At 47.8% G+C, this 17,899-nt stretch overlaps 1 protein-coding gene across 3 annotated transcripts in view; it reads right to left on the bottom strand.

Annotated features, from left to right (window-relative positions):
• The window catches only part of RIN2 (Ras and Rab interactor 2), a 235,323-nt gene that overhangs the window by 93,143 nt on the left and 124,281 nt on the right, over positions 1–17,899 (bottom strand). For 2 of the 3 annotated variants that reach the window (XM_082600450.1, XM_082600447.1), the window contains exon 3: positions 13,109–13,201. In XM_082600450.1, the coding sequence (XP_082456576.1) occupies positions 13,109–13,165 (57 nt within the window). In that variant the 5' untranslated portion in view covers positions 13,166–13,201. Of the gene's footprint in view, positions 1–13,108; positions 13,202–15,634; positions 16,122–17,899 lie in introns of those variants that run through there. The other variant, XM_082600448.1, reaches the window with a different exon arrangement.

Raw genomic sequence — 17,899 nt, 5'->3', positions numbered from 1 at the left:
TTAGAATTAGCCCAAATCCTATACTATGCGCCTCTGGATGCCCTCTTGCTGAGAGTCCTCTGCCTGAGGGTTCTTCTAGTATGTTCTCAGCAGTTGCAGCAGCTAGTAAACCCTGACTCTGATGCAGGTTGTGTTCCTGGGTGTCTTTAGAAAGAACAATCCCCACTTTTTGAGGCAGGAAACACTGAGAGGCGGTCGTCCGAAAGGGCTATCTGTGAGTGGCCAGCAGAGGACAGGCTGGGGGTGACAAGTAGGGAAAGTGGAGTCAGGCTCACATCTTAGTTAACCAGCGTCCAATACAGGGACTGCAATCTGGAAAGAGGTGTGGGGGGAGTATCTCATTTCAGCACTGGACGAGGCACAAGGTCGACAATTTAAGGCCCCAAGGGTGCCAGGTCCCATCTCTACAAAATTCCTTCCAAGTTGAAGTACAGTCACCAGGGAACCACCATAGAACTGACAAGTGGTGTGACCCTGGGCAAGTTTTGTAACCTCTCCCGGTCTCAGTTTCCCCACCTGTAAAATGGGCATAATGATAGTGTGATGATTAAATAACTCAGTGGGTTGAAAGTGCTTGGAACAGGCCTGGGAGAGTGTGAAACTAAACATAAATTTTTAAAAGTAGTTGAATAAGGAGGAAGGTGGGCTGGGCATGTGAAGTGGCACCAAGATGGTAGTTTTTGCCAAAATGCCAGGCATTCAGCAAAGGACATGTTTGTCCTGCTTCTGTTTGTTCTTCGGTTCTTTTGGCAAACGGCCGTGTAGACCAACAACAGAGTTAAAAAATTAACCTCCCCCAAGCCTTCCCGGGAGAGTGGAGGAGCCCACATCTCTGAACCTCAGCTTAGAGAATATCAGAGCACCGGTGGGCAGGTGTCGGAGGCTTGGTGGGCGATTTGGCTTCTGGTTTACAGGGGCTGGGGCAGGTGCCTCAGTGTCTGTGTGCAGCCGCTCTTGAGAGAGCGAATGAAACATGGGCATGGGGTGAGGGCACAGACAGAAAAAAACAGAACATCTTATCAGACGGTGGCAATTATTCCAAGGCATGTAGAGAGTGAGTGGACACAATCATCAAAGTACCATGTCTGAACTCACAACTCCACTGGGAAGGTGATGTCACTGCATTTTCCAGACGGGGACATGGAGACAAGCCCAGAATTCAGCCATTTCTATGTTTTTTTGTATCAGTCTGTTTAGTCATTCAAATCTAAGACATAAAGAGGTGATTCTCCAACCTGACTCCGCCTGGCGAGCCTGTTAAAATGCAGACCACGGGCCCCAACCCCATCATGATTCCCACATTCCACAATCCAAGAACCTGCATTTCTAAGACGTCTCCAGGTAAGCTGACGCTGGGAGCTGGCACCACACTTTGAGAACCACTAGTCGAGGCCGCCTCGGTAACAAACTCCGGGTGATGCCGACACTGCCCGTCTGTCTGGGGGACCACATTTCACGTGTCAATTACTTCCTAAAATGCAGGCAAATGCAGAGACACAGACTTGGGCATCTCACCTTGACAGGTTTACCTGGTGAATCGGTGTCTTCTGGTGGCTCCAAAAACAGGAATCACCAGGGCCCTTGTTAATGCCAGAGGCTTCCGTTGCCTCCCTTGGAGGTTCTGATTTATGGATATGAGATGGGCCTGGGAGTTTCTATGTTAACAAGAACCCACAGGGATTCTCATCCATGAAATGTCGGGGAAGGAAGTCCTTCCCGTGGAAGACCCTTACTTAAGAGCTGAGCAGACGGAAATGTAAGGGCAACGCCTTCCCCAGACCCGCTGGACTTCACCTGTCTGAAGGAGAGTCCAGTCCCTGCAAAGAAACCCACACCCCAAAGAACAAGTGCAAGTTCACAGCGGGACGCAGCCCAGCCAAGTGTAGAGCCTGGCGCTCGGGGGCCCTACGACCTCCGAACCTCTAATGTGTACCAGGCGCTTAGGGGTGATATCATTGAATTCGTGTAACAGCAGCCTTATGAGGGAGGCAGGTGCCTTTCTCCTCAATTTCCAGATGAGGAAATAGGCCCAGAGAGTTAAGTCGCTCAAAGTCACATGGGAAGTAGGTACCGGAACTGAGATAAGACCAGGTTTGTCTCCCTGCAGAGACAGGCTATCGACCACGCCTGTCCTACCTGTGGTGTTGCGACATCATAAGGAATATATATTTTTTCGGTCTTTGTCCGGGCTCCTAAAACTCTCAGAATCTCCTGAGCGGTAGAAGCGAAGGGAGCGCCTTTCGTTACTCATTGCAAACCAGTTTCCATCATGCCTGAGTTTAAGTCAGTGATGACTGGTGGCTGGAAGCCCCCAGAAGGCTTCAGGATGCAGGCTGGTTGCCAGGGGAACCAACCACGTGATTAGCGGGTTGGCACTTTCAACCCCACCTCCACCCCGCCACCAGGAAGGGAGAGGGGTTGGGGGTTGACCTAGTCACCAACAGCCAATGATTTACTCAACAGGCCAACACAACGACCTCCATAACAATTCTAAATGGAGGGGTCTGGAGAGCTTCCGGTTGGTGAAGCAGAGAGGGTAACACACTCAAACTCCACAGGGAGAGATGCTCCTTTGCTCGGGACCCTTCTAGATCTTGCCCTGCCTGTTCATCTGTATCCCTTATAATGTCCTCTATGATACACTGGTAACAGTAAATAAAGTGTTTCCCTGAGTTCTGTGGCCACTGTAGCAATTATCCTCGTTTTATTGCACTTTGCTTCACTGTGCTTCCCAGATATTGCTTTTTTTTTTTTTTCCTTTTTTTTTGCCGTACGTGGGCCTCTTACTGTTGTGGCCTCTCCCGTTGCGGAGCACAGGCTCCGGACGCACAGGCTCAGCGGCCATGGCTCACGGGCCCAGATGCTCCGCAGCATGTGGGATCCTCCCGGACCCGGGTACGAACCCGAGTCCCCTGCATCGGCAGGTGGACTCTCAACCACTGCGCAACCAGGGAAGCCCTGCATTTTTTTACAAATTGAAAGTTTGTGGCAACCCTGCATCAAGCGAGGCTATGGGTGCCATTTTTCTAACAGCATTTGCTCACTTCGTGTCTCTGTGTCACATTTTGGTAATTCTCGCGATTCTTCAAACCTTTTCATCATTATTATATTGGTTACAGTGATCTATGATCAATCTTTGATGTTACTATTACAAAAGGATTACAGATCACTGAAGGCTCAGATGATGGTTAGCAAAATTTAGCAATAAAGTACTTTTAAATTAAGGCATGTACATTGTTTTTTTCTTAGTCATAATGCTATTGCATACTTAATAGACTATGGAATAGTGTAAACATAACTTTTATATGCACTGGGAAACCAAAAAATTGGTGGGACTTGCTTTACCGTGATATTTGCTTTATTGCAGTGGTCCGGAACCAAACCCGCATTATCTCCATGGTCTGCCTGTATCGAACTTAAGGACAAGCTGGACAGAAGCGTGTGGGTGACCTGGGAACCCACTATTTGCGACTGGCACCTGAAGTGGGGGGCAGTCCTGAGGGACTGAGCCCTTAACCTGGGGGTCTGTGCTGACTCCAGGTAGTGTTACAACGGAATTAAACTGTAGGACATCCCACCGGTGTCCACAGAGAGTTGGAGAAGTGGTTGGTGTGGACAAAGCCCACACCTTAGGTGTGTGAGAAGTGTTGTGAGGAGAGAACCAGTTTTCTTTGAGTGGTGTAGGGAGATGTGTCCTAATAAAGGGCACCTTGGAACCACCCGGCCTCCAGGTTCAGGCCAATGGTGTTTGGAGACCATCCAGGAGGCGTGCTTGTCTGTATCTTCACTGACTACTTCCTGACACCCTCCCCACTCTGGGTGACTGGTGCCTGTCCTGCTCGGCCCACCTACAGTGGGTCCCTGAGTCCTGTCCTTCTCTCAGAGATCCCAGTTTACCTTTTCCATCCCCTCCTCCTCAATGCACGTGAATTCAAATTTCGTCTCTGGGCTGATCTCAGTGGTTCAGAAAGCCCTAGTTTATACTAAGTTGTGAATGATTGATGACATCATTGGACACTCTGCCAGGACATGCTGACTCAAAGGAATCTCCAGTTGGCGTTACAGGAAGGTGGGAGAGGTGTTTTTGGACAGGCCATTATACTTTTTAGAAGGTAAGGCAAAGGAGAGAGAAGATGCTATCCCACATTAGTTTCTCCCTTGACACCTTTCTACCTGGGACAGTGGGCTCTCAGTACCCCATTAGCCAAAGCTGTGCCTAAAAGTGGGAGGAGGAATCTCTACAACTTAAGGTCCCTGCGCACTGTGGCGACCGTGGGCCAACCCCAGGCACCGTCTTAAGCCCTGAAGGAACTTGCTGCCCGTTTCCTTGCTTTCCCTCAGCGCATCCGTGGATGACTCTGCCTCCCAGGTCTTGGCTGGCACTCACAGGCTCCGTCACTGCCGAGCACGAGACGCCCTCGAGAAACAGAAGCTGGGCGTCTGGCTCCCTTGCACAGCCCCGGAGCTCCTGGGGGGCCGGTGGTGTTAGGAGGCTGAGCTTTCCACACTGATGGTCTCATCTCCCCTCCTACTAACACAGGTAATTAAGAGGACTAATTAAGAATTCACACTGAGAGCCCAGAGGCCAGAGCCAGCCCTCTGATGCATTTTCTTTCATCCTCCAGTACGTTTATTATTATTATTTTAATACTTTCTAATTTAATTTCTCTCTCTCTCTCTCTCTCTCTCTCTCTCCTTTTTTTTTTTTTTTTTTTTTTTTTTGCCACCTCGTGGCATGCGGGATCTTACTTCCCCAACCAGGGATCGAACCCATGCCCCCTGCAGTGGAAGCTCGGCGTCTTAGCCACTGGACCACCAGGAAAGTCCCATCCTCCAGTACTTTTCAAGTTGGGATCCTCTTACATAAAAATCTGGATTTCTGGCCTCTCTTGGAATATCAGAGGAATCAGAGGACCCACATTCACTCTTTTGTGACGGCATCTGCTTGGGACTGTGTTAGTAGCCTCCCCCTCCTGGAGGGGACCCCACCCAAAGTACCTGCCAACTCCAGGCCCACTCACACACTGCCCATCATTCTGTCTGGCCCTGTAGGTTTCTGAATCTGTGACTAAATTGTTTTCCTATGTTTTGGTCTCTATGAAGGCCCCCGGTGCCCCAAGTCCTGGTCATTCACACGCTCGAATGACATCGCCTTAAGTGAGGGCTGGATGACTTGACTGGCTTCTAGTGAATGGAATGTGGCAGAAGTGATGGGGTATCACCTTCAAGATTAGGTTCTTAACAGACTGTGGCTTTCATCTCTCTTGGTCTCTCCTGGATCACTCACCCTGGAGGAAGCCAGCCACCACTTCCTGAGGCCAGCCCTGTGGACAGGCCCACGTGGTGAGGGACTGAGACCCACCGAGTGACTTTTGAAGTAGGTTCCCCACCAATAAAGCCTTCTGATGACACTGCAGCCTGGCCCACAACTTGACTGCAATCTCGTAGGGACCCTGAGTTGGAGGCACTCAGTTAAATTACATCCAGTTTCTGACCCGCAGAGACTCTTATAAATGCTTGTTGCTTTAAGTCACTAAGGTTTGGGGCAACGAGTTACACAGCAATAGATAATATAGCTTTAGATTTTGCTGTGAAGGTAGTTTTCTGTTTACCACCTACAGACATTTGAAAGAATATTATCCTGGGAAATGGGCCTCCATCCTTTCACCTTAGTCTGGCGATCCTGATGGTGACAGCCACACATAAAAGGTTTCCATCAGATGACTTTAGGTATCAGAGCAATAGCCAAAACAGTGACATGAGGACTCCACATTATTGAAAAGAGGCCTGAAGTCAATGCTATTAATACATCCATGATTCATTGTGAACAGGAAGTTTGCCTTCTAATGGTATTTAAATCAATCAACTTAGAACAAGCTATCCCTCAGTTCTACAACCTCATTGATAAAATTCACTCTTTTAAGACACAATCCCTGGTTGGAGAAATCTGGGGACGAGGGAAGGAGAGGGTTGGAGGAGCAGTAGGGAATAAGTCACTTCAGTGTTCATTGTTAACAGTGCTGTTTACAGTTTAGACATAAGGCAAAATTTGGGTGGGGCATGTCTTTTCTGACAAAGTGTTTAGTGCTATGAATTTTCCTCTGATTGCTGTCTTAAATCTGTGCCATTGATTACGACAGGTAGTGTTTTGATTATCTCTTTAATACAAATTCTATAACTCTAGTATGTATTTCCCTTTTCACCCAAGCGTTGTTTATTAGAAAATGTTGAAATTTCCAGGTGGAAGACTCTTTTGCTCTGAGTGCGTCCTTTCACTGTCGTGCTCTGGCACTGTTTAACTAGGTCACCTAAAGATTATTTAATTATCTAAGGGGTGCACCTGTGTTTGACTTTGCTCTGTGCTGTTAACGAAGGGCTCAAGCACTGTGAAGTTACAAGTCAGCCTGGAGATTTCTGTTCAGAAAACAAAAGATTACCCCAAAGGACACAGTTTTATTGCCCTGTAGTACCACCACTGGTTTTGACTTGAACTTAGCAAACTTATTACAGAATGACTTGTTAAGTCGACTACAAATACATCATGTGTCCAAGTGTTCTTTGCACCGGCTTTACACTGGCCTCCTGGATTCATGCATGGTTTGAATAAAGCTTTGACAGATGTTCCTTTTATATTGTATGAGGTGTTCATTTTATATTGCATGATTTCATTTTTTAAAAAGCATACACTGAAACAAGAGTCCTTCAAACCTACACCTTCCTCCTTGGTATCCTCCTAATTATAAAAACTCAGAGTTACAAGTAAGCCTGTAGAAATAACGTGGTTGAGGGGACCTGGGGGAATCTATTTCACTCCCGATGTTTAAAAGGCAAAGTTCCTTGAAGCAAGTGAGAATGTGTTGTGGCCTAACACGCAACACTTAATATCAGAAATGGATGGCCAAAATGTGCTGGGAAACTACCCTCTAAAACCATGAAATCCATTGCTTTCTGGAAACACGAACAGGAATTGCTGTCCAAAATGTTCAGGGCATTCCTAGAAAGTCAGGCCCTGGGTGGGGGTAGGGGTGAAGGGTGTGCCATCTGTGTCCTGGAAGCATTTGGAGCAGATGGTGAAAGATATGCATGTGTATCCAAAAAAAGCCAACCAATGCTCCAGAAAGAGGCCACTGTCCCCATGACCTCTTCAGATGGAGTTTCCTGGGGGATCTCTCTGGAGAAGGGTGAAGCGATCAGAGTGGAACCCTCAGGAAGGCTACATGGGATGGGGGCGCCACATGAGAAAGTCAGGCCAGGTGCAATTCCCACCCCTGCTGGGGACTAATAACCAGCCCCTGGCACTTCAACCTCCCTGGGCCTCAGTTTCACTATCTGTGAAAGGAGGAGGTATAGACTACACAAAACATAAGCCTTCACTCTCCAATACAGAAGCCACCTGCCACATGTGGCCGTGGAACCTTTGAAATGCCACTAGCCTGAATCAAGATGCGCTCGGTGTAAAATACACACTGGATTTCAAAGGTGTCGTACTAAAAAAAAATGTAAAATATCCAATTAATATTTTTATATTGATTACATGTTGACATGACAATATTTTAGATATACTAAGTTAAATAAAATATATTATTAACAATCAATTTCACTCATTTGTTTTCTTAAATGTGGCTACTAGAACATTTAAAATGACATCTGCAGTTCACTTTGTATTTCTATGGGGGAGCACTGCTCTAAGGCCTCTCCAGGTGTAAGCATCTAGGAAGAAAGAAAAGACACACCGAATACTGATGTCAGGTATGCTTTGCAATATTATTATGAAGAATTAGCAAAACACTCTGTGACATAGATCGCAGCAAGATCTTTTTGATCCACCTCCTAGAGTAATGAAAATAAAAACAAAAATAAAATGGGACCTAATTAAAAGTTTTTGCCCAGCAAAGGAAACCATCAACAAAATGAAAAGATAAACCACAGAATGGGAGAAAATGTTTGCAAACGAAGCGACCAACAGGGGATTAATCTCCAAAATAGAGAAACACCTCATGAAGCTCTATAACAAAAAAACAAACAACCCAATCAAAAACTGGGCAGAAGATCTAAATAGACATTTCTCCAAAGAAGACCTACAGATGGCCAAGCGGCACATGAAAAGATGCTCAGCATCATTAATTATTAGTGAAATGCAAATCAAAACTACAATGAGGTATCACCTCACACTGGTTAGAATGGTGATCATCAAAAAAGTCTATAAACAATAAATGCTAGAAAGGGTGTGGAGAAAAGGGAACCCTCCAACACTACTGGTGGGAATGTAAACTGGTTCAGCCACTATGGAGAACAGTATGGAGATTCCTTAAAAAAATAAAAATAGAAATACCATACAACCCAGCAATCCCACTACTGGGCGTATACCCACAGAAAACCATAATTCAAAAAGACACATGCACCCCAATGTTCATTGCGGCACTATTTACAATAGCCAGGACATGGAAGCAACCTAAATGTCTATCGACAGAGGAACGGATAAAGAAGATGTGGTATACATGTACAATGGACTATTACTCAGCCATAAAAAAGAACAAAATAATGCCATTTGCAGCAAGGTGGATGGACCTAGAGATTGTCATACTGAGTGAAGTAAGTCAGACAGAGAAAGCAAATATCATTTGATATTGCTTATATGTGCAATCTAAAGAAATGGTACAAACAAACCTATTTACAAAACAGAAGTTGAGTCACAGATGTAGAAAACAAACTTGTGGTTACTGGGGGGAAATGGGGGGAGAAGGGATAAATTGGGAGATTGGGATTGACATATACACACTACTATATATAGAATAGATAACTAATAAGGACCTACTGTATAGCACAGAGAACTCTACTCAATACTCTGTAATGACCTATGTGGGAAAAGAATCTAAAAAAGAATGGTATAGGTATACGTAGAACTGCTCAGGGGGGCAATCACACCAGTCTTCTTCCCGCACCATTCCCTGCTCCAAGAGGATCCCCCTCGGGGTCACGGACATGGCAACGAAAGACAGAACGAATCCCTCATGGCAGTGCTCGAGCTGTGAATGGAGGATGACTTCCTGGCACCATGCCGGGGCCACGGCTAGGCCTACGTGACATTTCTACCACCAGGCAGACACCCGCTCAGCCCACATGAGCTCCGTTGTCACTGGATAAAGGGGGTTGGCACCAGCTTAGAAGGGCAGCTGGGAGCCTGATGGCGACGGGTGGAAGGTGGGGAGGAGGAGGGACACAGCAGGTTGGGGCTACAGAGGCAGACCCGGGAGGGCACAGGGACAAGACCGGTGGAGAAAGAGCCGGGAGAAGGTGGAAGCACCGTATGAAAGTCCTCGAATGTCAAGGTGAAGAGTGCAGACCTGGTCCGGGGTGCAGCACGGAGCCGGGGTCTGCAAGCAGGCAACTCAGATGGATGGAATGATTGACAAGAAACAACCAACCGACCGACCAACCAACCACATTCAGAGGTAGTGCGGATGGATTCTGGGCGTCATCTGCAGTGCCCGCAAAGGGAAGCACGAGACCCTAAGTAGGGAGTTGGATGTAGGGAAGGGAAGGAGGGGTGGATCCTGAAGACTTGAGGGGGATCTGCCAGCACTGGGCGCCTGGATGGGGTTGGGGAGGGGTGGCTGGTGGAAGCTAGGGAATCCAGGAAAAGGAGGGTTCCAAGATGATGCTGAGCTTCTCGGCCCTCAGCCAGGACCACCTAGAACTCTTCCAGCCCAGATGATGCCTTTCTTACTGTCTCTTTCACACAACACAGCCTTGCAATCTGACAGCTCTCCGTGTCCACGTCTATGATTAGGTGTAGATAACTTTGCTGCCTTGTCTAGGGCACCACCTGTCTGCCCCCACATGTTTTCACAGAGACCTTGCAGAGCAGGAAGATACTTTTCTCACGGGTGGTTGAGGAACATTAGCAATGATGCTGGGAAGGGCTGTGGACCATGTGTTTGTCCAGCACAGGATTTCTGTGGCCAGGCTTCCAGGAAGAGACTCCACGAGCACCATAACCCCGGGGGCTTTCTCAATTACACCAGAATGCTCAGACCATCCACCTTACCCGGGACCCTTGTGTCCTGCAACTCATCTGGGTCATTTCCAGGAGGCAGGACAAGTGCAAAACCACAAATCAAGGCTCGCTGCTCGTGGCTAGCAACTCTGGCTTAAAAGCACACACTGGATAGGGGAAGGTGACACTGAAAAAGAGGTCTGCTGATTGTCTTTCAATGACCCACGCTTTGCACAAAATCACGTGAGCCCTAATAACCAAGAAAGGGATAATGAACGTGTGGAATTCAGCTGTGAGCCAAGAATGTAACCACGAATTCCCACACCTTATGAAGTGGTCCTACCTGGACGTAGGGAATCGCTGGTATGTGTGGAGGGCAGCCCTGCAGGGACACAAGAGGTTCATTGAGTCCCTAGATTCAATCCCGGCTCTACAGCAGAGGCCGCTTCCTAGGAAAGACTGCGCTGGGGCCCCACTCAGGTCATCTGTCCTCAGAGTCCCTTTTACTTCTTTCATGAAGCATTGCTTTCTCTTATAATTCGTTATTATGGGTTTAATATTATGTTTGATCAATATCCTTCTTTGGTACCAGACTGAAAGCCCCATAGAGTGGGATGGCTTCTGGCTTTTCTCTGCCTGGTGCCTAGGACAGAGCCTGGCTGATCACAGGTGCTCAATCAATGTGAGTCAAAAAAAAGCATGACGAGTAAACGAAGAGCCAGTGGGTCCAGGGCTGTGCGGAGGGACAGCCCATGTCAGCAACTGAGTGCTACCCTGGCAACCCTGAGTGCTACCCTGGCAACCATTTTCACAACGAACCTCCAAGGAGTCAGTATTAAATGTCCAAGGGGCAGTTGCCTTCATCCTTATGGATAACTGCATGCCTAAATTGTGGAATAATTAATAATAACTAAAAATATTATTTATCTAATATTATAATAATGAATGATATTATTATTCCATAACAACTAATTACAAAATAGCCATAGTACAGAGTAACAATGTCTATAAAGAAGAAGAGTGAAAGAAGTATAAGGTAACTATATCATCCACTTGTAGCATCTAATGAATAAATGAAACAATTTAAGCTCTGCAGACAAAAAAAAAAAAAAAAAGACAATACCAAGTTATATAGTTCCAGCCACTTTCACACATTTTCCTCAAGGGCATTTGACTCAGGAGAGAAGAAGCAGACTTGCCCTCAGTGGGTTCAGGCAGCCTCTCACCTCTTGTCTGATGGATTCTTTCATAGGACATGGCCCAGAAATACAAGTTAACTACTTTACCTGTTATTCAACTGAAGAAAAAAAAAAAGATTTTTCCCAGGACTGCAGGAAAAACTGGCTACATTGGACTTAACAGTAGGTAGTATTGGGTCCAACAAATTCCTCAGGAATTTTCCAAGGCAATTTGGACTCTATCCCATTTTCTCCTTTTGCTGGGACTTTAAAATCTAACTACTAGGTGAGATTCAGCCCCACTGCACTTCCTGAGCATAAGGTGGTGATTACGGACGATCCAATATTTAGGCTGATGTAGGCAGTGCCTTGGGAGAAGGGGGGTTTGGGTCCACCCTGTCCACCAGGATGAAATGAATATCTCAGCGTAAGACAGAATCCAGGAACCAAAGAGGAGTCAGGAGCCTGGTCCACGGGAGGCTTGAGGGGCCCCTCTTGTGCCTCCAGTGGTGGATTTTCACAGGTTTGATTCAAATCAAGTAAACGGGCTGTGAACTAAGATGGCTGCATCCACAAAGCTTAACTCTTAGGACTGAGAATCGAGACCATCTGTGTCAACACAACTTAAGTATTTCTTCCAGGAAGTTATTGTAAACCAATAAATAACTCTGCTGTTCACGGCAGGAAATTCCTACGAAACAATTTGTCCTGGCACAGTTTGCTCACCTGGGAAAACAGCTTGCTGATCAATGGTTTACTCGCCAAGATTCCCTTTAAGGCCCTCGTCTTGCTGTATCCACCCATCCTGAACTATATTACGTCACAAACTTTGCTGAAACCCAGTCGATTCTCTGCCTTGAGAAGCACAGCTTAAAGGGTCTGGGCCTGGACCTCTAAACCCTACAAAAATGCCTCCTGACCTTAGACACCAATAGGCCTGTGCCCTGGCGATGCCCTCCTTGACAGCAGTTGCTTGAATGAACTTGGCTTTGCTTTACCAACAGCCTCTTCGGATGGATTTTTTTGAGCCCACAACTGACAGAATAAATCAGGTTTGGCCTCTTGGAAACAGGAAGCATATAAATGCTATGACTAGCCTATGACAGATTTCAAATGCACATTTCACCTCCACTTCCCTCCTCTTTTACATGATTCGGTATTTTCCAAATTTTCTACAATGAGTTTGCATTATTTTGAGGGTGAGTGAGAGGATGCAAAGCAAACACCATAAGAAGAAAATCAATTCCCAAGTGTACATTAGAAACGATTGTCAGGTCTTAATTTAACACACACACACACACACACACACACACACACACACACAGAGTATATAAAATACCCATTGAGCAGCTCATCTCATTAAGCTAGCAAGGTCTCCCATTGACATCAAAAGGCATGTAGAAAAGTGGTCCAGTTTTAATCAGGCTGCCTTGGTTCTCTCAGGCCTCTGGAGTGTTGATAAAATACACCAGCAAAAACATTCAGTCAGTTTAGGTAAGGCCCAGGGATCTGTGTGTAGTTCTCTTTTTTTAATGAGCACTTAAGTGATTCACAGAATCAAGCCAAGTGTAAAAGCACAGGAGCCTACAACCGACTCACTAGAATGCCAAGTCCAGCTTCCATCAAAAACCGTCCAGATGAAAAAGGACCAGGTTGGCAGTTGACAAAGAAAGAATGCCTCAACTGTCTCACTCAGGTGGCATCTCCCCATGCCTGGGTCCTGGGCCTGTCTGGAAGCAAACTGACTCACAAAAGCCCCGATCTCCTGTAAAATCTGGGAATAGCTCACAGCTGGGCTCAGGCAGGGTCCCTAGCCAGAGCTGGCTCAGAAAGCAGGCTTCCCTCACCGTTCTCTGCAGCCCTGCAGCTCTCTGTGCAGCCAGCACAGGGAGTGAGATGCCCATTAGCAACCCCAATCGAGGCCTCCTTTTACCTTAAAGAAACTTCCTCGCTTCTCCGTACTGCGGGCGCCCATGGTCCAAGCTGACATTTCCTGCGGCAAGGCTCTACTGCACGCCTGGGACTCCTGAAGGTAGAGACATTTGTAATGGTTAGTCCAGCCTGTAGGAAATTCCTTTCTAAGCCACAGAACACTCACAACAACAGCCCTGCCAAGATCTTTTTCCATCAACAACAGAGTGCCATTTTATTTCCCACCAAAGCCCTTCCATCTCCTTTCAGGCTGATTTCCTGCTACAGACAGCACAGTTCCTAGACTCAGCCCCACCTCGCTGCCCCCCCCCCCCCCCCCCGCCTGCTCCTCCAGCTGACGCCGAAGCCCCCTGGGACTGCGGAAAGCATAATGATTGCTCTGTGTGTTTGCTTGACCTCACGCTCAAGTCCTAAAGGGACAATGTTAGATGTCACTGTAATCTGCTCCAAAGCTCATGGACTTAATGTGGCTGATCACAGAAGGCCAGCGGAAGAGTGAGGGCCTGCATGTCCCAGGAAATCCTGCAGGACTGGGATGAGGTCATTATGAGCTTGGCTGGCCCTCTCCCTCCGGCAAGGTCAACACAAGGGCACTGAGAATAAATCCCTCTATTTTCTCCAAAGAAATCAAAGACTGGGATGAAATACTGTGTCTCTGTTTTCAGAGATCAGTTTGTGTAAGAAACAGCTCCAGGATAACTGGGGAAGAGGGGAGTGGACTTTGGAATGTGGAGAGGAATTTAAGGGTATGATATGATTCTGAATCACAACTGTGGCTATTTGAGCTTGGAATTTCCCTCACTGGAGCGTCAAAATGCAATCATCTTCCCTCCTGGCTGCAACGCCTTCCATGTCCACTTGTAAATAAAACACCCCCCCCGCCCCCACGCAGCTGGCCCCGCCCCGGCCAGCATGCATGGAGAGGATACCTGGGGGAGCATCCCTGAACCCTCCTCCTGGACCAGCAGCAATTATGAAACCATCCTCCCGCTCACATAACTTGCACAAGATGTGGCTGGTCCTAACCACAACCAGCCTGGTGGAAGGACGATAAAGGAAACATTAAATGAAAACACGTCTGGGGATCTTAAAAGGGGTTCAGCTGCAGGAGGAGAGCGGGAAGGCACCAAAACCACAGGAGCCGCTGCCAGTTTGCTGAGGCTCTTTCCTTGTTAGCTGGGGAACACAAAGGCAGCAGCATTCAAGGGCATTTCAACAAGTGGAAAAGCAGAATGACTTTGCAGAGAACTGCATACGTTAGGAAGCAAGGATCTCTGGAGACAGGCACATTTCTGCCCCGAGATCGGCCCCTCCCTTCACATCCGCGGTGGGCTGTGATGACCCGTGGAATTCCATCTCGGAAAATGGGAACGCAGCACACGCCCACCCCTCCTCTGGGGCCGTCACCTATGTTAGTCGTTTCTCCGTGGTTCGGGCCCTTTAAAGGTTCAGAGGTGTCTTCCCTGTGATTCTTCTCACTGGGAATCCCATTGGGATGAAGGTCAACCTTCCAAAAGCCTCCTGAGAGGACTGGTGAGCTTTCTATTGCGATTCTGCTGACTCTGAGATTCACATGCTTGGGCTTAGCTGCTGAATGCAGCCCCAGCCCCAAGCCCTTTGAACAAAGTTCATCATTTATCAGCGAAGTCCACGGATTGGAGCGACTCCAGAGGGAAACTACAGTGCTGTCTTCAGAGCAAGGGGCAGAACCACAACCACACTGTAACCCTGGGGAACGAATGATTAACTGTTTCAACCCAGAAGCACACAAATAAAAAAGCACACTTCTTGGAACCAAGCCTAATGCCTGTAATTCTTCTTCTTCCAGACGCTTTCTCGGCAAGGAATTTGACATGGCATAGCAGTGAAGGAACAGCCTGGGGAGAGCCAAGCCGTTCATTCCTCATCCAGACCTAAGTCCCTTTGTTTTGTTCAGAAATTTTCCGATGAGCCAGGACAGGGAGGGAATTTTGCCTATAACAACGGAGCAGTCTGGATTCCGCGCGTTTACTACGTTAATTAGCTGCCTGAAAACTGCACACGAACACTTCCACCTCAAGTGGTCCTCAAGGAAACATCCAATTTGGATTCTGTGTGAGACCGGCAGATCCATCACATTTCTTCCAGAGGATGCAGGTTGCATCCCCGCTTCTTCAGAAGGCTGCTCCAGGATAGAGATGAGAGCAGGTGACAAAGACAGGCGGCCAAGGGCCACGGCAGGCCCTTCCCGCAGAATGAAATCCAAGTGGGCAGAACATCACACATTGTTCTAGTTCTTAAAAATAAAGTTCTTAAGGGCCCCAAAGAAGTTTGGGTTTCAGGTCTTTCCTGTCGTAGCAATAGTCCTTCCCAAAGCATAGCCTCTGACACCCCAATTCAACACAGACAGACACTTAATACAATTTATAAGGAGACTTTCTTTCCACCTGTGGTTCCTACCCTTCCCCCCAAAGGGTTAGGTTACACCGGTAGTTTCATCCTAAAACCACCCCCAGTAACAGGCTGGACCAAAAAACAGAAAAGGTACCGTAGTTGGAGAGGCTGTCAAATTCCTCCAGACTTATACGGTGGAAGCTTGCTTCTTGCCTGGTTTCCCTGAACGGCGGAGCGGATCCTCGAAAAAGGAGTCTAGCACATCCAGTGGATCTTTCCAGATGCTAGCTGAAAGCTAGCAAAAAAAACAGAGAGAGAGAGAGAAAAAAAAGCCCTAATGGGACTAAAGGACACTGCAAGCACTCTGGAGCTGCCAAGCCTTTTCAATAACAGCACTGAAGGAATGTAAACGAAGCTGGTCCCTGCAGTCCGGCTAAAGGACAAAGGCAGGAAGCGAATGTTCCTGACTCTCCCCCCAACACCAGGCTCGGTCACTTTGGAGGGAGGCTCGCAGTGGCTTCCATGTGGCCCCAAGAGCGAGTGCTGAGGTGAAGTCTGTCCTGAGATTTCAGCATCCAGGACTCACCGAGTCGTCCGGCTGGGTGCCAGGCTGCGTGGACTGCCGCTGAGCAGGATGGCTCCCGGCCGGCCTTCCAGCCCATTCCGCTGGGAGCGCTGGGGCACCGCCACCTGGCGCTGGGCTGTGGGCTGGCCGACGGGACTGGAACACCCAGAGCCTGGTTTTCAGTTCACTGAGCCACGGAGCTAAGTCACTGGCAAAATTCCAGCTGTTGCTCGCGATTCCAGCTTGCCAAATCCGGGCAAGATAGGCTACATCTGAGATGGACCTTGTCCTCCTCCCCCTGTCCACCCGGATTTATTTAATGAGCCTATACCCTTCCCATTCCATTCGCCTCAGGTCACAAGTGCAAACCCACAAAGCAGCAGCAGTAACACTGACATTGGCAACCACGACCCCCAAGTCCAATTTAAAAGAGACTCGGCTTGTTCAAGTCACGGGGGTTCTCATCACCTGCTGCTGTGAAAGTCGGCCACAGCAGCTTTCTAATCACTGCGTTCTTCCTTCTTCTTTCCAGCAGTTGAATAAAGCGGGGCAAAGCGGACTTTACTTCTTGGTAAACAAGAGCTCATAATCATTTTACAGCCAAACTGACTGAAGTAAAAGAAAGTGACTCACCCCCGGGGACCTGTCAGGTCGAGGTCAGTCCTGAGACAGGCATGTCACCTTTTTGCCTGGTTCCTTGAGTGGCTCCGAGGATGGCAGGTCCTCCCTCTTTTGAATGCTTTTCGCTTTTACTAAGAGGTAAAAGCCAGTGGGGCGGTTCTGTGTCTGGATCCAGGCAAGGTCTCTGAATATTTCCATGATTATCTTTGTATGACCACGGATTTTACAAGTTGAATAGAAAGTCTCTATTCCAGCCTCTGCCTTGACAATTCAAGTTATGTAAATTTAAAATTTGTTCTTTGAGCATCTTGTATCACTGCCCAGCACCGATTATCTCTCAATCGTTAAACTTTTTAAAGTATTTTTAAGATCATAAACATTTTTCATTGAAAAGAGAACTAATTTGTGGGAAGTAAGAAATCAGAAGCAAAGAACTGTATTCCCAGGCCCCTTCCTCCATAACTGCTTTTAAATAGAATTAGGAACAATGCTCTTTGTCTTGACTTTCACAAGAGTAGCCAAGGATAATAAAATAATTTTTCTTCTTTTTTTAGGAAGGTGCTCACAGGTGAGACTGTGCATTTCCGCCACTCACAGGATTGGCCTGTAACAAAGTCCAGGGGAGGTCCATCCCTTTCGTCCTTGGAAAACGGATGTCTCACAGAGACGCTGCAGAAGCTCTGCTGCTGCCCACGAAGCCCAGGTGTGCATGTCTCCACCAAAGGCAATGACCGTGCCCTGGACACAGGTGGGCAGCTCTGCTGTTGGAAGTCCCCCCTTCCCTCGGATGGGAAACTGCCTCTCTTACCTCCCACCCGATGCCCTCATTTTACCCCTCCGGCCATCCAAGAGTTAGCCTCCCGCCTCCTTCTCCTTGCCCCTTGTCCCTGCAGGGCGACAGCTTCTCAGGCCTCAGGGCTGCTGCACTCTGCCCGCCTGGAACAGGGCTGAGAAGGGAGGGGGGTGACCCCCCAAGGTCATTCTCAGAAGTATGTGTCTTTTAACCTCCTCACTTGAAAAGCACCACGTAGTCACTGGTCACACCTGGCACTCATGCGCAGACACCACACGTACAATGAAGAAGCCCCATAAGCCGCATCGGCCCTGAACCCGAAGGACACCACGGAGGGAAGCCACACCCTCCAGGGCTCCCCCAGGTTTACTGTCAATGTGTGAGCACCTGAGTTTAGAGCTTTGCTTCCCAAAGCTCTCTGGCCACGATGGTAAAAGGGT

The sequence above is a fragment of the Mesoplodon mirus genome (genome assembly GCF_964341445.2).
Source record: "Mesoplodon mirus genome assembly, chromosome: 15".
Lineage (NCBI taxonomy): Eukaryota > Metazoa > Chordata > Mammalia > Artiodactyla > Ziphiidae > Mesoplodon > Mesoplodon mirus.
Note: the sequence above shows the minus strand (reverse complement) of the source record. Positions and strands in the feature narration are given on the sequence as shown.